At 51.1% G+C, this 23,722-nt stretch overlaps 1 protein-coding gene across 1 annotated transcript in view; it reads right to left on the bottom strand.

Moving 5' to 3' along the window:
- TMEM132D (transmembrane protein 132D) overlaps positions 1-23,722 on the bottom strand; it is a 563,851-nt gene that overhangs the window by 178,460 nt on the left and 361,669 nt on the right. Inside the window, exon 4 of the mRNA XM_047828139.1 lies at positions 76-259. Within this exon, the coding sequence (XP_047684095.1) occupies positions 76-259 (184 nt within the window). The remainder of the gene's footprint in view (positions 1-75; positions 260-23,722) is intronic.

Raw genomic sequence — 23,722 nt, 5'->3', positions numbered from 1 at the left:
AGGTGTGGGGGGCAGCCTGGAGCCTTTCTTTCCCTTGGGTTCTGTATTAACAGCCCAAGGCAGGGACCTTCTTACCATGGCCAGCGGTATGACGCCCATCAAGTCCTTCGGACTCACGTAGATCTTGGATACGCCCAAGTCAGATGTGATGTCTCCTGGATACTCGACCTGCCACGTGACAAGCTGTGTGGCCGGCGGGTCACTGGGCTCCTCTATCTGTACGTCAACCTGCATGACTTCATCGGAGGCGTCATCCACACTAGAGAGAAGCAGAGAAGAGCAACGTTGAGAGACTGGCGAGTGGTGACGCTCAGCAGGCCCTGGGCCGCACCTGTCATTTCCGCGCGTGCGTCCTCGTGCACGCCTGTGTGTTCCCATCGTCCCCGTGAAGGGCGTCTCAAGACGCAGCGTCAAAGAAACATGCCACGTCCAACGTGACTCGCGGCACCGGGCTGGTCTGAGACATCACCGCTCCCTGTGTTTGAGCAGGCGCTCACGGAGAGTCATGAACAGCGGGCATGCCTTTTCCTAAATGCTTTCCCTCGCCTCGTCCCCTCATCATCATTAGGATTCTTTCCCCCACTGCCCGAAATCTATAGGCTGCTTATATCGGACTTTCCAGAGCCACGGCCAGCCCGGAACTTTCAAGGTGTCCGAGGGAGACGTGGCTCTGCTATCTGGTGGGCGGGGAGACAGAGCCGCACAGACACAGAGGTGAGGCACGAACGGGAGGGCGAGGCCACGGGGGCCATGCTGATAGGCAGGGAGAAGCGGCCGGATGTCGCTTGGGGATCGGAGTAATCGTAGCAATTATCAGTGTTTAGACATGTTTTTCGCCTGTAAACATGCGTCTGGAAACGAACCACGTGAGACTATCAGGGTGATCTTTGCCACTGTCTGTGTCAGTTTAATTAACCGGCCACCTCCTCTGCCTCTTCACAGACTGCTTTCACAAAATGCCTGCTCTGGTATATCATGGGTGGAAGAAAGGCAGGGGTGGGGCCGGCCGCTCCCTGAGGGAGGGAAGAGTGCAGAGGGTACAGGGAAGGATTAGCCGAGGAGGCAGCTACGAGAGATGCTTTTTAAGCCTCAGTGGCCAACGCAACTCTCACCTGTCAGATCCGTCTCTGAAGATTCGGATGTCACGTAATTGCAAAATGACCATTGACACCTGACACTCAGGACTACAAGGTTTGTCTTCTTATACACACAGAGCTACTGAAACATGTGTCTCACACCATCAGACCCGAGAAGAAGCTCAGAGGCACACGGTGGGGCTTCCTGGGGGCTTTCTTCTCAAAGTAGGGGATGGGCTGGAATACTGGAATAGGGGCAGCTATAATGAAAGGAGGCAGGGGGAAGAAAGGAGAAAGAGGAAGGGGAAAGGGAAGGGGAGGGGAGGAAGGGAGGAGGAGAAGGAAGAGGGGGAGGAGGGGGGAGGAAAAGGAGGAGGAGGAGAAACAGGAAGGGGGGGTGAGAAGGAACAGAGGAGTGAGATCAAGGAGCCATCCCAGGAAAGGAAAGAGGCCAGACTGAACCCCAGGGGCTGACTTTCTCCTTGAGCAGCTCTAGCACGGAGCAGGGACAGGGACAGGGGCAGGAGCAGTGGCAGGGGCGGGGGAGGGGCAGGGACAAGAGTAGCGGCAGGGGGAGGGACAGGGACAGGGGCAGTGGCAGGAGTAGCTGCAGCGGACGGTGAGCGCTGATCAGGAAAAATATGGCACCGAGTATGGAAATCCCATAGGACTCCCTCTCTCCCGACCTCTGCAAGAAAGCGTAACTCTTTGAGAAACGGTGGCTGTGATAAAGAGTCAGCCACCGCCTGGCTGGAGCCTCCCCCTGGCGTTTCCACGGGCAGAGGGATCCTGCGGTCAGGATGCTGAACACGCCTTTCTGGGTTTGGGATTTACGAGAACTCTGGCGTCTCCTCCCCGTTCCTGAGACGGCGCGTCCTTCTTGCGGCCGTACCGAGCCCTGCCTCCTCCACCTACTCGCGGGAGAGCGAGATCTACGGGACAGAATGTTCAGGGACCCCACGCCACAGCGGACACCTTACAGCGGAGCCGGGACCCTGCCGTATACACGGCTTTCTGTCCCGCATCCTCACAGGTGACCTAACGTCCGGCAAAACCCCGCAGGCCTCGCTCCCCTCGACACTGGATTTCACCCCTCCCAGTGGCCGCACGCTCGCTTCCGGAGCTCACGCCACCCGGAAAAGCCTTTGTCAACCTCTCCACAGATGCAAATTCTTCCCATTCGGCAAGAGCTAGCCGTGAAAGCAACACCAGGAACTTCAAAAGGGCTCTACGTACTTCATTAGTTTTACTCATTTGGTAACCTTGCCCGGTTCTCTATAAAGTTTATTTTCTCTTTTCCTTTTAGGTCCCTTGCCTGGCCGAGATGTGAAGGAAACACGGTCACTTTTGAGCGGCCTCTCCTCTCTCTGATGTGGTGATAAAAACTCCCTTTGTGGGGAATTCTTAACCCGGGGACCACAGCAGACTTGTGGATTCCGACACTGCGTGCAAATGTGTGTTTTTCTCCAACGATTCCTTGGCTTTTGCACGGGCTTCTCGGTGATTCTGATGCAGTCGGGCTTTGGGGCACGTTCCTGGTAGTTTCTTCTGTAAATTCTGCACATGGTGATCTAGCTTTAGACTAGCTCGCCCTGTGTGTCTTGGTGGGTCGGTGGAAATCTGAATTTTAATACCTTTTTTGCAAATAGTTAACGCGTGCAGGATGGCAGGACGCTTGCCTACTTGGCGACATTGACCGCTTCTTCGTGTTGAAGTGTGAAGCTAGGGACTGCACCTTTGCGTTTGTGTGTTTAACCGTGAGTGTCCTGAAGGGGGGCCGATGCTTGCTTTCCACCAAGTGGTGCCCAGCAGTGTCTGACGCCCGGTGCTCATACAATCTGCCTAAAGCCATGGTCTTCGTCTTGCCTGTGTGTGAGCACTGCTGGGGGAGCTTTGTAAATAAAACGATGACCAGGCACCACTCCAGCTGAGTCTCTCTCTCTCTCTCTCTCTCTCTCTCTCTCTCTCCTTTTGTTCCTTCCTTCCACCTGTCCGTCTTTTTTATCCAGGAGACCCCACCACGCCACCAAGACTGTGAACAACCGACACAGGTGTAATTATGTGGATATCGGAGCTCTGGGAAATATTCTGGAAATGATGTGTTAGAAATAAAATGTATTCAATTAGTGGATTTGGAAGGTATGCCTGGAAAAATCGGTGAAGGCACAGGGGAGCTGTGAAGAAGGTTTCAGATGCCCATGAGCACAAGGGTGAGGAAAGATAGGAAAAGAACGCCAGCCAAGGAGGCGTAGGGGGTGGCGAAGCATGACGTGTCCAGAGGCCACCCCTGCAGCCTCCCTCGTCCCCTGCCCCCCCCCCCCAGGCCAATCAAATACCGAGCAACAAGGATGCGTTCCGTGCGTGAGCTCCACGCAAAGGGCGATACTGTGGAGTCGGGAAGGTTTTGCGTGGACACGCTCCGTGCGCCATCAGACTTGGGGACTTGCCAGCCTCTGGCCACGGGGGCCACCTGTGGTTTTAGTTTCTTCTGCCTGCGTGGGTGCTACCAGCAGAGGAAAGCCAAGAGGCCTCCTCTCTGTCCTGTCTCGCTTGCGGATGGTAAGTGACAGGGAGCAGAGTGGGGACGCGGCCCCTCACCGCACGGGCACCTCAGATCCCTGCACGCTGGCTCCCTCCATCTGGGTTGGGAAGCCCCTTTCTGCAGCCTGTCCTCCTTCCAGAGATGAGCACGTCTCCCTGGCCTGGAGACTTCTTCCCATTCCTCCACAACCTTCCCTCACGCGGTCGCTTTTGTGCGCTGGGTTCAAGATCTAAACCTTCTCGCTAAGAAGACCTTCCTTCAAGCGGACAAAGGCACAGTCGGAGACTTCCCGACATTTAAGGGAAATGAGATGCCCTTTCAGATAACCAGGCTCTCAGGCATAGACGGTGACCGCAACCCTCAGGGCCACGCGGCTCAGAAACCCAAGAAAGAAAACGAAACTTGAGGCTTTGCAAGACCACCTCAGCACATCCCGAGGCCAAAAAGGGCATCGATTTCGAAAGAAAAAGTCTCGCTTTCGGATCGTCGCAGCTCTTTCCAGAGCGATGCAAACAACCAACCTTTACCGAGTAGCTCTCATGCCCCAAACACTGATTTGAAGGGCTTTTCACGGCTTATGGCACGCGTGTAGCCCTCACGGCACACCAATACAGAGCTGTGATTCACTGCCAGTTGCAGACGAAAACCTAGGTTCAAGGAGATATTAGCAGGGTCGCCCCGCTGACAGCAGAAGGAACCGGAAAAGTGAGTGGGCATGCCTACTCCTGGAAACGGGAGCTCTAGACAGGAGAGCCTACCCTCCATCGGAGGGAGGAGAAACCACGTAGACACGGACCTGGTAGTAGGAGAATGATCTAGAAGGAAGCATCTGAGACGCAAGTCCACGCATGCCAATGCCTGAACTGCCAGCCCCCACGTGGGCACCTGGCTTCCGGCGTGAGTGTCCGGGGGAAGCTGGTGGGGTGGGGGGCGGGGGGAAGCCCAGAGATTCTGTTTCCAAATAGGCTTTGCGACACGGTACCCTCAAAGATAACCGGGTGACATTTCTGAGATCAAAAGGAGAGCCGGAGAGAAGGTGAAGCTCGTGTCTAGGTGTCTGTGAACTTAGAAAATAATTTGAGATGCGCCCCCCGCCCCCCAACAATTCAGAACACTTCCCAGAGGTCACGGGAATGAGAGTCATTTACCACGGGGCGGAAATTACCTCCTCACACCCTTGCGTCGTTCCCACGCACTTTACCTCTGGCTGGTGAGCGCTGCTGTTCCTGACGACCCTGACCTGTGACTTTCCCCAGATACCTTTCTTTCTTGAGTGTCCAAAGCCACCCTGCCCACTCCAGAGTGTCCCCCCCCTCTGGGGTCGGGCTGGAGCCGCCCTCCACGTGCATGGGTTCTCCCTCTCTGTTCTCTTTCCCCTGTCTCCCGGGACACGTCCTTCCTAAATGGCTTACACGCAAGGCTTTGTCTTCCAGGGAAACTGAAGGGGGTTTTGAGGCAAGGAGAACACCAAAGGCGGCTGGCAGATGCTACGTGAGACAGTCTGGCAAGAGAAACGACAAAAGAGTGAAGGGGCAAAGGGGTCATCACACCGGGTCCTCGGCCTCACCGGCTCCACTCGGAGGAATCCTCCAGACCCAGCCAACGGTGGCCCGCGGTGGCACGTTGGAGATCTGGGCCAGACACAGACGCGGGGTTACCGGATGTCTCTCCCGAGCAGAGGAACCTCCTTCCCCCTCCCCTCCTCCACATCTCATTTTCCAGATTCAAATAAGGATATTCCTCAAATTGTTTCTTCTTGGACATTATCGCCAGTATTCCAGTTTTCCATTATGGACGTCTTTTCTCCTAACTTTTTCATTAGCATTCTCAGAATAAAATCCTTTCATTAGGAAGTAAAATATGCATGGACCCTTTAATGTATGTACTTTGTAATGAGATTTTTGTCACCATAAATTTGTCTTCTCGTGTCCTCTGTTTCTACCTTATAATCCTCTCAGGTCTGCTAACCAGAGTCGTTCTGGAAAAGACAAATGGGAAAGTCACAGCTTGGACCACATCATGCTGTCTCTCCTCCTTTGACCTCAGGGCTTCCTTCCTCCCGTCCCCACACTCCCTCCACCCATCCAGGGAGAGGCCTTGGATTCCTGGTGCTTGTCGGATACTGTGCTGGGTGATGGGGAAGTGGACGTAAAAGCTGGCTTTACGATCTTGGGGCGTCTGGGTGGCCCTGTCGGTTAAGCATCTCTTCAGTTTTAATTTTTTTGGAAAGTTTTTTACTTATTTATTTTGAGAGAAACAGACAGACAGAGACAGAGAATCCCAAGCAGGCTCCACATTGACAGCAACAAACCCACCGTCGGGCTCCTACTCGAGAACCTTGAGATCATGACCTGAGCTAAAGTCAGATGCCTAACCGACTGAGCAGGCGCCTCAGCATCAGATTCTTGATTTCAGCTCAGGTCATGGTCTCACGACCGTGGGATAGAACATCATGTCAGGCTCCGTGTGGAGCAAGGAGTCTGCTTGGGATTCCCTCTCTCATCTCTCAAAATAAATAAATACTTAAAAAAACCAAAAATAAAACTTTAGAAACGATAAAAGAACATTTATTTCAATGTGCAAATGCTTGGGGACGTCTTCAGTGGGTGACATTATGAGGTAGTCAAATATTTATTTCCACCGAAAATGAATAAATCTGGAATTAAGTGTTGTTCTGAGACCGTTCTAAATTAATAAGAACAGGAGAGGGGCACCTGGGTGGCTCAGTTGGTTGAGCGACCGACTTCGGCTCAGATCATGATCTCACGGTTTGTGAGTTCGAGCCCCGTGTCGGGCTCTGTGCTGACAGCTCGGAGCCCGGAGCCTGTTTCGGATTCTGGGTCTGCCCCTCCCCCACCCATGCTCTGTCTCTGTCTCAGAAATAAACATTTAAAAAATTAAAAAAAATATATTAAAGAAAAACAGGAGAATGAAAGAGACAGCTGTATGTACCAGCCCTGGAATAAATCCTGCAATTAGGAGAATAAGTCACAGACCAGATTTATGTGTATAAGGTAATAACGAAAGTACGAGATGATCTTAATTGACCTAGGAAAAGTAGGCTAAGCCAAGTTGTAGATTGTTGTAAAGGGGGGAAAGTGACAAAAAAGGGACACTCTCTGAGACGAGTTGAGTTAGGAGTCCTACAGGAGTGTCCGCAGGACGTCAGAATGCCGAACAGGGTAAGGAGCCAAATGCTTCCTTGTGTGGAGCCACACCCCACACGGCAGGACGTCTGTCATCCTGGGCCCTGCCCAAACTCCAGTGACAGTGACAGCCAAACCATGCCCTGTGCGCCCCAAAGAGAAGCACAGCCCCGCCATGGGTCCGAGACCCCTAGGCACCCTTCTCTGACTTGGGCGGGGTTCCGGTGCTCTCTGCCAGCCACACCCCTGTTTTCAGCAATCAGTGAGCTCCTCTAGGTCAAGCTCTGAGAGCGGGGTCAACCGGACGAAGGTGGGGGCGGAGAGAACAAAGGTGGGGATACTTGTCAAGGCACGGGTGCTTCGGAAGGGGGGGAGGGAGGCAGGCAGCGAGTATTTGCTCTTTCCACAGGGGAAGGTGGGAGAGCCCCCCTGAAATCTGTGACCACACCCACCCTCTATCTGATCGCCCGGTTTGGGTTCCTGACCAGGGGATGCTGGTGGGTCTGCAGTGGGAATGGGGAGGGAGGGCTCTTCAAATCAGCCCACAGACAGGTGGGGGTCAGGAAAGCCTACGGTCAGGAGGTCGACCCAAGAAGGGACGAGGCCTCTCCGGGAAACATGGCCACCGTCTTCCTGACCAAGCAATTCCCGATCTGCACCTGGATGCTTCCCACGGTGCGATCACGGCTCTTTTGTAACTTGTTCTGATGACAGAGGTGCCTCGTAGAGCCCGTGTGTCAGCATGTGGCTATTCCCTGGAGGGGCTCACCACTGGGGTCCAATAAGGGGGCTCTAGGGGTCCGGCAGTCAACCCATGAATGAATGTGCCCTTGTCTAGAAACACAAGTGATGCTTCCTGTGCTCAGGGCATCCTGGGGCACATCGGGACACCCGCACCTGCGGAGGCAGCCGTGGAGTCCTTCTCATCTAAGTGAGAGTCCGCTGAACTGTCTTAAGCAAAGGTTCATGGCTTGAAAACATCACCGTGAGTGTCCCGTGGAGAAGGGACCAGAGGTGGACCAGAGACGATGTGGGCAGACCGGGCAGACACGAGAGAAACGGGGCCGTAGGGGAGACACATCTGGGCTCGCGGACAGCGGGGGCAATCTGCAGGCTGACTCTGGTGGCGTGTGCACGAACTTCTGTTCTGTTCCACTGACGGTCAAGGTCTTCCAGCCCCACGACCACCTCCACTGGCTACCACCCACACCGTTCCCGAGAACCACAGAGCCGCCGAAGCAAACAGCCCACCTGTCCCGGCAGCAAGTAAGGGTACGATTACCCCCCAAAAGCAGAGAAGATACCTGAGTAACCATGGGGGGCTCCCTGCATCTGAACAGGGTGATGTGACGTGCCGTCGACAGAAGACGACGATCTCTCCTCGCTGAACATTTGCGTCCTAAGCGTCCCTCACAGAGGTCACTGTGGACTGCCATTCGTACACATGACATAATGGCACGCAGATGCCACCGGGATATTTCCCGTCTTGGAAAGGACGTCCTACTTAATAAAACCCGTGAATGGAATCTTGGAGACAGCCGCTGGGGTTGTCTGATTCACGCCTAAAAGGACTGACAAACCAGGACGGGGCAGAATCAAACAAGTTAGTGTTTGAAAGAGAGAAAAGGGACAAGGGACAATGAGGAGACAGGCACTTTGGAAACACAGGATGCCACTCACCAAAGCACAAGATAAGCCTTCGAGGCAATTTCATGAAAATCTAGGTTACTTTTTCGAAACTGACCAAAACTGAGGGTTTTTTCTGAAAGGTGACCTCTCCCTCCCAATCAGTACTGATTTCCATCTTTATCTGAGAATAAAGCCATTGTTACAACTTTTGCATGTTTAAGGTGAAGTCACCTGATATTTTGTGTTAAGCTTCATTTGTAAAAAGTAGGTTCCTAATCAAGCTTCATTTATAGTGACTTTCACTATGATGCGCAGCCTCTTTTTTACAGCTTGACCTAATTTTTTTTTAACTTTTTTAATGTTTTATTTATTTTTGAGAGAGAGACACAGAGTGCAAGTCGGGGAGGAGCAGAGAGAGAGGGAGACACAGAATCCCAAGCAGGCTCCAGGCTCCGAGCTGTCAGCGCAGAGCCCGACGCGGGGCCCAAACTCGTGAACCAGGAGATCATGACCTGAGCCGAAGTCATAAGCTTAACCGACCCAGCCACCCAGGCGCCCCCAGATTGACTTTAAATGATCTTTAAAGCATGCCTATTAGCTCAGTTAAAAAGGGCTTCCAACATTTCAAAGGGAGGCAGCCGTTGGGGGGGATGGGGAATCAGAAGCCCCAAAGGTCTTCAATCAGAAACCGGAAAGAAAAGCAAATCCCATTGAAAGTGAAATGACCTTGAAGTGTCCTGGAGCTGCCCCCACTCACCTCCCCCCCCCCCCATCTGAGGGTGTCTCCCCGACGGGAGCTACAATGGCTGTTGCAAACATAGGAAAAAAAAGAGTAAAGCAACTTTTGTCTCCACATCGTGACGTTTTCCTGAGCATACTCAGAGATGGAGAGCTATTTTCTTTGTATCTATTTCTTTGTGTTGGGAGTTTTTTACTTAAAAAAAAATCCAATTTGTACGCCACAGACACATTAGCATTCTTGCCTGGGCTGCTGACTCTTCGAGATTGAGATCACGTCTTGGCTGCATAAGCAGGTAACTAGGGTGCCATACAGTCTTTCTGCTCAGTGTCTCTGGCGAAGCCGGGCTGTGACCTGGGCAGGACACCAGGGTCACAGTCACAGAGCAGGGTGGAGCCGGGAAGGGAGGTGAGCGAACCGATTATACACAATTAGCTCCCGTCTCCCCTTTGGGGACTGGGGAACGGTCTGTCTTTGAAGCACCTTCCGCCTTCGATGTCCAACTGACAACTGTACCCGGGACGCCATGTCCCCCTAGACCTTGCCCTGGAGGATTTTCACGCTAAAAAGCTTCCCTCGGCCACATCTGGGAACCCAGTGCTGCTCCCTTCTTCTACTTCCACTCCCATCATTCTTACTTGTTTAAGAGAGAACGTACTAAGAGGGGTCTCTGTTCAGACCGCACGTCGGCAGGCTCCGTCAGGAGACAGATCAGAGGAAGACAGTTTGGAATGAAATTCTTGGTGTCCCGATGAGGGATTTTCGTGCCTCGTCACAGGGGAAGTGCGTTCTTCTTCATCTGGCCACGATCTCTTGAAGCTGAACTGCCGGGGTAGAAGGAAGGTTCCACACGCATTTGAAAACGCGAACAGGATTATTAAGGGAGAGTGACGATCATTGTTTCCTCCACTAATGGTTTTCTCAACTGCCACCCGACACGACAAACACAAGCCCTGAGAGGCTCGGATGCTCGACTCCTTTGCGACAAAAAAGAATTCAAACACGTATCTAGCTGATTCCTCGTACAGAAGAGAGGACTCCGTTTCTCGAGGCTTAGCTGGTAAACTGCCACGCAAACAAGCCGCGCCGTGTCCTACGATCAATACGTAACTGCTTCTGCCTTCAAGTGCTCAGGGTCTGGGGCTGAGGAATTAATTTGCTGGTTGAGGTTAATAGAATGTCAATTAATTTCTTGGTGTAGATGTCAATACGTTCTGGTAAGCCTTGTGATTTAAATATAATTAAAGATAAACTTTAAGTCAGTGTTGCCTTTTTGGATTTGGGCATGATGGGTGACTTACTAAAATCTCCCCAAGCTGCAGGGAGGAAGGATTTCGTCAAGAGGTTCGATTTTCTCGTACGAGCAGTGAGGTATGTTTGTTATCGGTGTCACGTGAGGAAATGGAACCGACTGTGTCTTACTTTACCTATGGCTTCATAGGTTCAGACGGCTCTTACCCAACGGCCTCGTAACAGTTCATGACACGCACTGGGAGTTTAACAGCCTAGAAAGCCATTTGGTCACCACAAACTCACTCTAGTTCAAACAGCGGCTACAGGCCGTGACACGGAGTGGCTGAGACAACGGACTTGGCACTGACTTGCCCCCAGGAGGGAATCCGGACTTGGCACGAGTTATGTGATTCAACACCTCATCTCCCGAAGCCTCAGGTTCTGCAGCCACAAAACGGTCAACTATCACAGCCATTTCTGTGTCCTCGTGATCTCCTTTAATCGTCATTGCCAGGGCTAGGACCATCTCGAACATCTGTGAAGGCTGTGCACTGCACACCTCAAGGATGGCCCACTCTGAGTGTGTGAATGACGCACCCAGAATTGTTCAGTGCACCACCTGTACACCACACTCAGAGGCCTGACCACCATCAAAAGACATAGTCGTGATTGACTGATTAATCACTTATTCACGGGGTATTCTCTAAGCGCGGAGTGAATGAATGCTTGGAAGACAGGAACTATTCCTTCCTCCCTCCTTTCCTTCCAACCGTTCCTCCTACTCAACCTTGCAAACCCCGCCATGTTCCAGATTCTCAGGAGATGAGTATTCAACAACAGAGTGAGTCAGTGACTGTGTGGCCAGTGTTGGATGTACTCAAAATCCATTCTTCCCTTCCTCCTTTCTGGCAGAGCCCAGTTCGGTCAAGTTGGCAATACGTGCCCCTTGCCAACAAGAAGCAAATGACTGGGAAGCTACTGGCCAATGAGACGTAAGCAGAAATCTGTTCTGTAAGGATTCTGGGAAACAAGGTTTTCCCTTGGTAAAGAGACACAGTTTCAGAGGGCATGTGCTTCTGACCCTCCTTCCTTTCTCTTTTCTGCCTGGAATATTGATGTGATGCCTGGATGTGCAGCAGCCATCTTGTGATGGTGGCACATCAGGAAGATAGGAGACAAAGACCCCATTGCATCATTTCGTGATTATACCAGCCATGGAGTACCTACATGCATCTTTTTTCTGTTTGGGATACACAAACCATCACGTTTTAAAGGTCACTACATTCGGTCTTTTGTTCCACGCAGCTGAACGCTACCTTAACGGAGCAGAGAGGATTCACACCTCTTGCTGTGATGTCTGTGTGAAGGTCTGCTGGGAGACAGGAAACAAAGCCAGGACAAGTGACGCCCGTCGCCAATCTCCCTCATCAATAACCCACCTTTTAGAAATTTAACTTAATAAAAATATCTGTTTCTCAAGCTCGGTTTGTTGTTTTTTTTTTTTTTTTTTTTTTTTTAATTCAGTTTAATTCAGCATCAGTTCCACGGTCTTCCCAATTCTGAGTGAGTCCTGCCAGGTGTCTTACGTAGAAAACTGATGGAGTTCAGTTGTCGGCACACTAATCTTCGTTAGAATGCTTGAGAATACACACAATCATAAAATTACACCATTACATTTAAGTGCTCACTGGTAGCTAGCACCCGTCTGTCATTTATTCTTTAAACACCCCATCTAGCTGTTGAGAGGCAGCTTGGGGAATATCTTAGTAGTTGGGGCTCTAAGGGATAATTTGCCAATATTGCTGCATGAAGAGGTGACATGAGATGCGTCAACTGAATTTTCCAGCCATACAGAATGTAGATGAGAGCCGTGAATAGTCATCTTAAGCTACAGACACAGAAAGGGAGGGGAGAGACTTCTATTATGAAGAGATCAAAGCCAGGTGAGACCAAGTAATTTTGGTGCTCTCGTTAGCTCCCTTTATCCTTTGACACTTCTAAGGCTACAATGCCGGGGACAAGATCCTCCCCTTCAGACAGGCCAAGCGCAGAGTGAGGAGAGCGGCCCACGGAAGGAAAACAGCAGCGGTGGGGTCCGCGGCTAACTGGAGAAGGTTTACCATCCCTCATGGGACTGTCCCCACCCAGCTCTCACCTGTTGTTCTGGGAAGTATTGAGAGCTGTTCTCAATTTGCCCCCAACACATCCATTTTTTTTTATTAATTGAAAGCTCCTGATTGTCAAACATTGACAATTAATTCAAAGTTTCCTAAAGCCACCAGGAAGCCCAAATAAAGGCGTCTTTAGGCCAGACGTGGCACAAAGTCCCCTGGGTTTGCAGTGATGATGGTGATGGTGATGTTGGTGATAACGGTGATGATGTGGAGGGGATGATAATGATAATGGGGCATCGACTGGAACTGGGGAGATACTCTTGTGTCTTCATCTCTCTACATATCTGTTAAACCTGGCTCAGTGTGTGAGGATCATGAGCAACATTTAACAACTCATCTGCCCTTTGCTTTTCATGTCACAGTAATGAATGGCAAGGCACGTGCTGGGGGCAACACAAATTCTGCAGCCTAGACCCTGACTACGTCCAAGTGTTAGTTCCTGTGTGGGCCAGTATTCATTGGTCAGTCTGAGCATAGGATACTAGTTATCCTTCAGCTGCTAACAAGAAAGGGAGGGCTAGTGCAGTCAGCCCCTAGTGCAATCGGTGCCAAAGTCAGTCCCTTTGGCAGCAGGGACGATTTGCCCTTGGTTGCTGCCATTGGACGATGTCACCCGGCAGAAGGGGCACGTAGAGAAGAATCCATTACCGCGTTTGATTTGTTCCTATGTCATATCTCACATATTTCCTTCAACGAAGAACAAGTATGGTCCGTTGAATAATGACCCCGAAGATGTCCACGGGTCTAACTGACAGAAAATGCGAATGCTACCTTCCTCGGCCGAAGGGATGTTGCAGTTATGATTAAGCATCTCGAGATGGGGTGATTTTTCCAGCTGGGCCCTAAGTGTTATCGCAAGTGTCCTTGTAAGAAGGAGATTTCACCCCAGGAGAGAGGAGGCCAGGTGACGATCCCAGAAACAGAAATTAGGAGGATCTGCTTTAAAACGGGAAGGAGGGGCTACAACCCACAGAACACACGTGGCCTCTAGAAGCTTGAAAGACAAGGAAACAGATTCTCCATCACAGCCGCCAGACGGGCTTAGCTCGGCCAGCACCCAGTGAAAATGCTTTGAGACTTCTGACTTCCAGCAATGCAGGGGCATAAAGGGTCATGCTTTAAGCCACAAGGCTTATGGTAATCGGTTCCAGAGGCCACGGGAAACAAATACAGCCAAGGACTCGGTCCTTGTTAGAAAGACCAACTTACTAGGGGAACATGCTATTTCAAAGACCGAGAAAGTCAGATGCCAAGTTCCACAGTCGACACACGTGTGTCGCTCCGAAGTTCATGTTGAAACCTAGATGGTGTCAGGAGGTGGGGCTTTGGGGAGGTGATGAGGTCACGATGATGGGTGTCCCATGATGGGATTAGTGCCCTTACAAAGGAGACCCCGGAGAGCTCCCTCCCCTTCTCCTGGTGTGAGGGCACAGCGAGATGTCTGTGAGCCAGAAATCCATCCAAATCAGACACGGAATCTGCAGGTGCCTTGATCTTGGACTTCAGCTTCCAGGGCTGTTGCTTATAAGCTCCCCCCTATTGGTGGTATCACAGCAGGAGACAAGGAACCACGCTTTTATGTAGATACAGCGTTTGGATGCTGAGCATCTGAAACGGGGACTGCAGAGCGGGACTCAACACCATCACTTACACGAACAAATTCTTCCAGCCTGATCTATGACCCCTCCCCCACCTCACGTTTCGAGCCCCATTCCAATAACAAATGTACTCAAACGATCAAAGTCTGGGTCCTTGCCATTCCAATAACAAATGCACTCAAACGATCAAAGTTTGGGTCCTTGCTCCGAGCTTCATAAATTTGTAAGCGGAGAGAAAGAAAAGAAAAAGAAAGGGGCAAAAGGCGGGTAGGGAACTTCTTGGTATTGAATAAACATGCACTTCCTGTTTCCTGCCAATGTCATCTGGGTTGCATGTCTAGAAGGCAAAGACCCTGCCCAACCCTAAGGACTTCAAGACGTGACATTAAGCCAAGCCGTCCGAGGACGCGGCGAGCCTGGCCAGGCAGAGGCCGCAGGCACTCGGTGCTTCTGGGAGAAACGAACGAGCGTCCTGGCTTTTAAATTCCAGACGCCTCGGGCCTTAGGGAAAAATAAAGATAACAAATAAATAAAGGAAATAAAGATGTACACATTTAGAAGAATAAAAAAGGACGCGTAGGGAAGCGTTCCCAGCCCTCCCCAGAGAACAGTCAGATGCGCTGCCTCAGTCCGCTCGGCCCCGGCTGCCAACAGAAGCCACGGCCTCCGGGCTTACACAGCAGAGGTCCGTCCTTCCGGTTCCCAAGGCTGCAAGTCTAGATCGGGCTGCCGTGGGGTGAGGTTCTGACGAGAGCGCGTGTCTGGCTTGCGGACGGCCACCTTCCCTGTGTGTCCAGATGTGGCGGGTAGAGAGAGAGACAGAGACAGAGAGACAGAGATCTTCTCTCCTTTCTCCCCTACTGGGTTAGGGCCTCACCCTTACAGCCTCATTTAATTGCCTCCTAAAAGCCGGTCTCCAAATACAGTCACAGTGGCAGTTAGGGCTTGGGCACACGAATTCTGGAGGGAATCAATCCAGTCCAGAGCACACGCCCTGGGCTGGAGGAGGGGATTCAGAGACGGTACGAACAGGTCTCCGGGTGAGAAGTAAGGGGCCAGAGCTGAAGAGAACAGGGGAGGGAGCTGAGTCACAGCACGGACTCCCAAGGCTTGCTTCGAGAAAGCCAAAGCATCCCCAGGACCTGAGGCCCACGTTCAGGTTGTGCGAGACTCTTTCCCTTTGGCAACCACAAAACAAGGGCTGACGAATGACAGCATGACAGCAACTTTTGCCCCAAGACTGCTCACTACGGTTTGGCTGATGGCATGTGAACAGTATTTCAGGAGGCCTGGAAGGAAGAGGCTGGGTGCCCGCAAGGTAGCGGTGATATAGTATATAACGCTCCCCAAACTATACTTGGGTATGGCTTAAGATCAGTCCTTGGGGGACCACGTGCCCCCCCCCCGCCGAGCCGAGAGACTGCTCCAGCTCCCGGACAACACAGTGATCCCCCCCGGCACACCCCCTCCCTGGACCACCCTGCTCGGGGCCCGGCCCTCCTCTGACCGCTCAGATTCACTGGGCCCTTGCAGGCCGACCAGAGGGAATTTTGGTGATGGAAACCTCGGGGAGCCTGATTCCTTTTTCTCACATCATATCTGCCACAGTAAATACAGCAGGCATTTAACCACTTTATGTAGAGTAGATGCTAAATTCGACACCTCGCGCATTATGCTGAACCTTATAATAACTCAATAAATTATTCAGTACAGCCGTCAATAAACACAGAGCAATTTACAAATAGCCCAGTCACGAGATATTGTGATTCAGGCTCAACATCTGTACCTCGTGTCTACACTACAGGCTCAACACTGGAGTCAGTGTACAACAGAGGTTTACGACGTCGGTGACACTTGGGGACGTCAGGCAAGACCATTAACAAGGTCCCACCTCCCAGAGATTTGAATTTAATTCCCCTGAGGTGTGCCGGGAATGCCTCTGGTTTCTCTGGGTTTTGTTTTTTGTTTTTTGTTTTTTAATTCCTTGCATGGTTCGAATGTTGTGAACACCATTTTTGAGCTGCAAGGAAATCAAACTGTTTGGGGCACTTGATCCTATGAGGTTTGGGGAGCAGGTGTGGAGAAGGCACCACTGAAATCAGTTGTCCTCAACCTGCACAGCACGACACAATCGCCCGGGGCAGCTATAACCATGGCTCAGCCTGGGTCCCAAGCTCATTCTGATTCCACGGGTGTGGGATGCCGTCTGGACATCTGGGTTGCAAAAGCATCCAGGTTATGGCAGCACAGAACTCCTCCAAACTGGTCCTCCGTGTGCCCAGCGTGTTAGGATCGCCTGGGAGTTTTATGAACTGATGTCTGAGGCCAAGCCCTAGAAGCTCAGATTTTAAATTGAGCTGGGGTACAGCCTGGGCACTAATTGTTTTTAAAGCTTCCCGGAGCCTTCTCCAAGCACCCAGAAGTGGGAGCTACTGTTTTAGACATTTTCGGGGGGACACAGCCGGAATAGGGAGAAAATGTGATCTTGGGGTCCCAGAGGTGAATGTGGATGTCAGGATGCTGAAAATCCCCATGCGAATAAATGTGTCACGATTGTGGGCATTATAAAAAAGCAAGGTGCCATCTGAAGGGGCTCTGGCCTTTCAAACCGTCTCCCTGTCACCCCCACCCCCCACCAGCCAGCAGGTTGATGGCACCACAGACTCGTGTTTCTGTTTGTCCCCAGGCCCCTCCCTGCTCACCTGCCATTATACCTCGAGATCTGCGTGCAGAGCCATGTGGAAGTTTCACTGGGAAGGCTCTAAGGAGATACACCCTTAGGAGAGTGAGGAGGAATGACAGGGAGAGGGACACCTGACTGATCCAACAGGCAGCTCCAGGGCTGGGTGAGCAACGAGGCTTCGTGCCCCTGCCTCAGCCGGGGCCATCTCCAGAAGGGGAGTAGCTGGGACGGAACAGTGTCTCCTGGGCATCGGGAATTCGTTCTGCCTGGTGCCCAAGGAGAGGGGACCCAGATCAGGCCAAACATCGAGATTAGATAGTCTATACTGTTCTCAAAAGAACTGAAGGGAACAGCAGAATGTCACTGGAAGCAGGAAGGGTGGTAGGTGGAAGGAGCCAGTAGCTTCCCACGTACAACAGACATCTACTGGCTGCTTATGATGAACAGAAACTGTGCCCCACAACTGGGTGGCAGGTGAATGCAAGATGTGCCCCCTGCAGGGAGTGTGCTATTTTCTCGGCCCCCACCCTTCATTCTTCTAACTGCACCTTCACAGCATTTTGGAGGGGGCTTCCCCTCCCCACCCTCTGCCCAAATGTCCCAGTCCCTGGTCAATCCACAGCACCTGTGGCTCTCGGTCACAGGGGTCTGCTCACAGGGGTGCGGCACACTCACTTAATTTTTTTTTAACGTTTATTCATTTTTGAGAGACAGAGAGAGACAGAGCATGAGTGGGGGAGGGACAGAGAGAGGAAGACACAGGATCTGAAGCAGGCTCCAGGCTCCGAGCTGTCAGCACAGCCCGACATGGGGCTCAAACTCACAAACCGCGAGATCATGGCCTGAGCCGAAGTCGGACGCTTAACCTGCTGAGCCACCCAGGTGCCCCTCGATTATAAATTTTTAAAAAATTTTTTTAATGTTTATCCATTTTTTTGATAGACAGAGTGTGAGTGGGGGAGAGGCAGAGAGAGAGGGAGACACAGAATCTGAAGCAGCTCCAGGCTCCGAGCTGTCAGCACAAAGCCCGACGCAGGGCTCGAATGCACCATCTGTGAGATCATGACCGCGGCGCACTCATTTAAATAAACCCACTTACATTTACGGAGCACCCACGAGGCCAGCAATGCTCTAGGCACAGGGGCTAAATCCATGGGCAAAGTGGACAGAGCCCCTGTGTTCAGGTGCTCATGATATTGGGAGGTGCATAACAATGAACAAGGAAGAACGATTAAAAAACAAACAAACAGGGGTGCCCGCGTGGCTCCGTCGGTTGAGCATCTGACTCTCGGTGTTGGCTCAGGTCGTGATCCCAGGGTCGTGAGATCAAGCCCCACCCTCGGCTCTGCAGCCAAAGTATGGAGCCTCCTTGGGATGCCCTCTGTCCCCGCCCCTCCCCTGCTCTCTAAAAAAATAATAAGATTCTCTCTCTCCCTCTCTCTCAGAATAAATAAATAAATAAGTAAAAACAAATACAAATATGATGACTGGTAATGTTCAGGGTGTGGTGGATGCTGGTGTTCGTCTCACCCCTTGGGACACCTGTCCCGGGTGTGTCTCGAGGCGGGGCCCAAGGGGTTGGTCAGCTCCGAGAGGCCCACCCAGCTCCGGAGCTGCCTGTCGGATTAGCGTAAAGCGCGACGGATGGGAGGTCAGGTGTCCCTCTCCCCAGGCCTCCCGCTTCTCTTCCTCACAGGTGCATCTCCCAAAAGTCTCCCCAGTGAAACATCCGTACCCAGGGAACCCAACCTAAGAGGAAAGCTCTAAAGCAAAGCAAACACAGCAGAGGGAAGGGATGGAAGGTCCACGTGTCACGGGGTGGCTGGAGAAGGCGTTAGGGCCGAAATACATCCCCGGACACACACGGGCTGGAGTCCTGACCCCCGGGACCTCAGAATGAGACCGTGTGGGGAGACGCGGCCTTTCAAGAACCAATCCAGGTGTCATGGGGTCACTTGGGCCTTCTTGAGCCTGTAGGACTGGTGTCCTTAAGAAAAAGGAGACCAGAGGGGCACGTGGGTGGCTCCGGTCATGATCTCACAGTTCGTGAGTTCAGGCCCCGCATCGGACTCTGTGTGGGCAGCTTGGGATCTGGAGCCTGCTTTGGATTCTGTGTCTCCTTTTCTCTCTAACCATCCCTCACTTGTGCTCTGATTCTCTCTCTCTCTCTCAAAAATAAATAAGAAACGTTAAAAAAATTTTAAAAAGAAAGAGGAGACCAGGAAATAGAATAACACACAGGGAAGACCGTGTGAAGACAGAATACGGGCATCTGCACGCCAAGGAGAGCGGCCTCAGACAAGACCGCACTCGCTGTGGGCACCGCAGCAAATTGGTACAGAAGGTTCTCTGGGGGCGGACGTTTCACCCAAGGCATCATTCAAGCGAGGTCATGAGCCACGGGGCATGTTGGAGGACAGCGTTCCTCGTCAGGAAAAGGGCAGATAGCTCCGTTCTCGGTCCATACTGAGGAACGTTTAAAGGAACAGCAGCAGAAAAATTAAATACTCTTCCTAATCGTTGCGATATTGCCAAGGGCGTGGTCTGCCATGTGGCACCGAGTCCCTTCTGTGAGGATGCACAGAATTCCATCCAGGTCCTGCCCCCAGGAGACACCGTGCTTCTCCCCGGGAACCAGAATGGCCACTTTGCAGCTGCTCGGAATCTTTCCCGAGATGGTATTCTTGCGCCGGCTAAAGGCTAGAACTTTCTGAGAGAGGCGCCTGGTCTACGGTCTGTGACTGTACAGAGCCACAGGGTACAAATGCTAACTGGACTTTCCTATTTCCATCCACAGTCTCCTTTCATGCATTTTTTAAAAGCTTTTATTTATCTATTTTGAGAGAGAGAGAGAGAGAGAGAGAGAGAGAGAGAGAGAGAAAGCGTGCTTGGGAGGGGAGGGGCAGAGAGAGAGGAAGACAGAGAATCCCAAGCAGACTCTGTGCCATCACCACAGACCCCTCCTGGGGGCTCGACCTCAGGACCATGAGCTCATGACCTGAGCTGAAATCAAGAGTCGGACGCTCAAGCAGCTGAGCCACCCAGGAGACCCCGCTCACTATTTTCATGTGTCCTGTGGGTAACTCTGGTGATCAAGCTACGCTAAGTCCTATGAGAATGAAGGAGGTATAAACACATTAAGCATCAAGTCCAACTACTGTCTATATGCCTGTTAATGACGTTTCCCAATCGCCATGGACTCGTTGCCTTTTCAAAGTCTGTATCCAAACGATCGTTTTCTCAAAGTGAAGCTTCAAACTACACTGGAGAACAATTAGGGGCTGCACGCCTCAAGAGGTCTTTTAATGACAAGACGTGGGGACGTGTGCAGGGTGAGGACAGGCACACGGCGAGTCCGCTCTTGCAGAGGCAGCGAGCCCGGCCTGCGTCTCACGCGCACGTCCCCAGGTTGATCAAAGCCAGGCTGCTTTGAGCTCTCCAGCCTCTGGGAGCGGGCCTGCCACCCAGCACTCTCGGAGCTAATTGAAAGCCGTGGTCAGGCTGTGTTCTGAAACGCAGACCCTTTCAAGGCCCTCAGTAGCGGGGAGTAGATTTTTCAGGAGCTAATCAAAGGTTTGGGAGGAACCTGAGATGAGTAATTTCACAAGGCAGCTGAAGCAGAATTAAATACTGGGGTCTCTCCACGCTCTGCCGGCTCCTTCTCAGGCCCCGAAGCAAAGCCGGCTCTCAGCAGAGGGGGGCCGCCCTCCTCCCCAGCCAGCCACCTGCAGGACAGCATTTCCCTGCCGCCGACGCTCGGTGGACTGTTCCAGAGCCGGGCTATCTTAAAACGTACTCGGAAGCACATTATTGCTTTTGGCTCACTTATTTCACGGGGGCTCCGGCCACTGGAAAGTCCAGTCGGTGCACCACTGGCCCAGGCTGAGGGAGTCAGTTTTGAAAGAAATGTCTTAAGCAGCTTCAGAGACAGAAACAAGTGTGGGCCCCCAGCCTGGGTTCCCGTTGCGGCTTGCCTGCGGATGCCGTCAGGAGGCAATCGCCCAGGAACACGGGCGCACTTGACCAAATAGGTCTCTGGAGAATATGCTTTTAATTCAATCAATGGAGTACATTTAATGAACCTGATTATGGGTAATAAACGATGGAAATGTGTTACTCTGGAAGGGGTGTTCATTCTGACGCGGGATTTACTGTTCTGGAAATAGTAGTTAGTCCCTTCTTAGAGTCTGCTTAGTTCATATGTGAATTTGGCCACCGTTCTGCTGTCCACACACACACACACACACACACACACACACACACACACTGTAGTCAACTTACATCAAGAAGAGAAAGAAGAAAAGAGACTCTGTAGCCTTTAGAGCTACACGTCTCCTAGGTGACAGCAATCCCAGCAAGTCTAGGAATGGACGGACGGATGAATGAACGAATGGCTGGATCAATGAATGAATGCATGAATGAATGAGTGATACTATAGTCATGATGTCTCTTTCCACAGACAGACATTTATACCACAAGATATGCTTTACGAGAGGTGGTTGGAGACATGGTCTCACACACAAACTGAGACGTTAGAAAGGGGGAAGTATTTTGTCCCCAGACCCTGACCCTGCTGAATCGTTCAGTCCATGTCCGTTAGTGCAGGTGACAAACCGAAGGGGCCTTATGTGGCTGTAGGACGTCTCTGTTTCTATCACGTTCCCCAGACCTTAAGAACGGCATGGCTCCTTGGAGAGAGACCCTACCCCTTCTTCACTTCCTCAGTTCTTAACAGGACTTTTTCCTTTTGCACCTAACATCTTTGAAACAGACAGGATGGTGTCGTCTTTGCGAATGTGTGAGCTTAGTTGTTTTATTGGTGATATAACCGGACACATGCAACCCTTTGACATTTTAGTCAGTCACCCACTTTGAGGGACATCTGAAGGACGAATACGAGACCTGGGGGTTGGTCTGAAAACCTTCCGCTGACAACTGCTAATATCAGGAAAGGGTCAAACCTGAAATTGGCAAGGGTTTGGAAGGAAATTCTGAAAACAATGGTTGGGAATCCTTTTAAGAAGTCCTTGCTTAGTATAGGCAAGAGGGTGAGACTCTGGGAAAGTGGGGCCATTGACAGCTCGGAGTTGATGTGACTCAGAGAAGTTAGTGTCAAAAATACGAGAGGCTCGGATGTGCCTCTCAGTTTGCTTTCCTCTTAGTTTACGTATGTGTGATGCAGGCATGTGATAAAAACCCAAGTCTAAATGAGCCTAAAAGAGATCTTTCATTTGGCATAAAAATAATGAAGAAGAAAGACTGTGTTATAATTTAAACGGCATGCTGTTTTCTGACTGGGAATCAAAATAACAGTACATTTTATATCTTCAGGTCCAATTGAATATGGTAATGACATCCATTTACATGACAATGCACTTAATAAGGTACATATTTAAAACCACTAGACACATATGTAATATGCTGCTGTTATCTTCAGGATCCGCTCAGCAGATAAACACGGAACCCAAAGAAGAAACTCCCCATTTCTCAGGGGAAGGACTTTTTAAATGATTACTATTCAGAGTCTCCACCTTTATGGTATTTTTTTAAAGACTCCCAACAAAATTTTTGAGTGGCTTCTACACCCAACGTGGGGCTCAAACGCACAACCCTGAGATCAAGAGTCACGTGCTGGACCAGCTGAGCCAGCCAGGCGCCCCTACGGCATTAATAATTGCTTAATTTAATGTAAATTGATACTGGGGTCATTGCAGTTTCATGTTGAGTTATGGGAAATAATAGAGAAAGATCCCCTTTACCCCGCTTCTCCCCATGAGGACATCCCGCGTGCCCTCTGGCACAACATCACGGTCAGGATACAGGTAGCAATGAGATCCACAGATGGTAATTTCCCCGCTGGACTCGTGTGTGTGTGTGTGTGTGTGTGTGTGTGTGTGTGTGCGTGTAATTCTATCCCATCTTATCACACATGTTGGTTTGCGTGTCCACTGCCACAAGTGGGGTTCATCACCACAAGGACCCCTCCCACTGCCCCCCTACAGTGGCTCCACCCCTCCCACCTCCCTACCCCTACCCTTAATCCCTAGCAACTACTATTCTGTGGCCAATATCTAAAATGCTATCCGTTCAAAAATGCTATATAAATGGACACACAATATGTAACCTTTGACGACTGGATTTTTGTTCCCCCATAATAACTTTCTGGGGAATCTTCCAGGTTGTCCCAGGTGCCAACAGTTCTTTTCCTTTTTGTTGGCTAATTAAGTATTTCTTAAGAGACCTTTGAGAATTGTTTTGAGTGAGAACTTAGGAAGTGTACAGAGAATGTCATTTGTGTGGTCTTCCTACAGAAGACAAGGGATCCTTCAAGTAGGGTTGCAGTGACTCTGATAGAAATCACCCCACGCAGTCAGGAGTGGGTGGAGTTGGAGCTGGAACTCACAGGTGCTTCTGGAAGCCCACTGCATTCGAAACCATCCTTTGCACACACCGCTTGCTCGCTAAGCCAAAGTTATTACTAACAGTGGCTATGGCCATTGGTATCGGATTTCCTGTTTCTTTCCTCCTAGGGACTCTTACAGATACACAAGCAACCAGTGAGAAGGTTGCCAAGAAAACCCAGCAAAGAAGGAAAGTTAGGCTCTGAACGACTCTCAAGAGGATTATCTCCCTTGGAGAATATTGGAAAACACTCCCTTCCCTTCAAATATTTAACCGACGTGGGACCGTGGCTTTTCACTGCAGTGAGGTTTGGGATGTCCTTTCTGGTTTTTAGCATTTATTTAACAAAAACTTCCCACTGCCATCCTGTCGTAGGTTTTCTAATTCTTCCCGTTTTGCGTACGAGAAAACTTAAACCCAGCGTGACTAAGGGAATCCCTCCAGGTTCCCTGGCTCTAAAGTGGAAAGTCTGTATCTGATTCCTTGCAGTCCGACTCCAC

The sequence above is a fragment of the Prionailurus viverrinus genome, chromosome D3 (genome assembly GCF_022837055.1).
Source record: "Prionailurus viverrinus isolate Anna chromosome D3, UM_Priviv_1.0, whole genome shotgun sequence".
Taxonomy (NCBI): Eukaryota; Metazoa; Chordata; class Mammalia; order Carnivora; family Felidae; genus Prionailurus; species Prionailurus viverrinus.
This window is presented reverse-complemented; position numbering and strand designations above follow the sequence as displayed.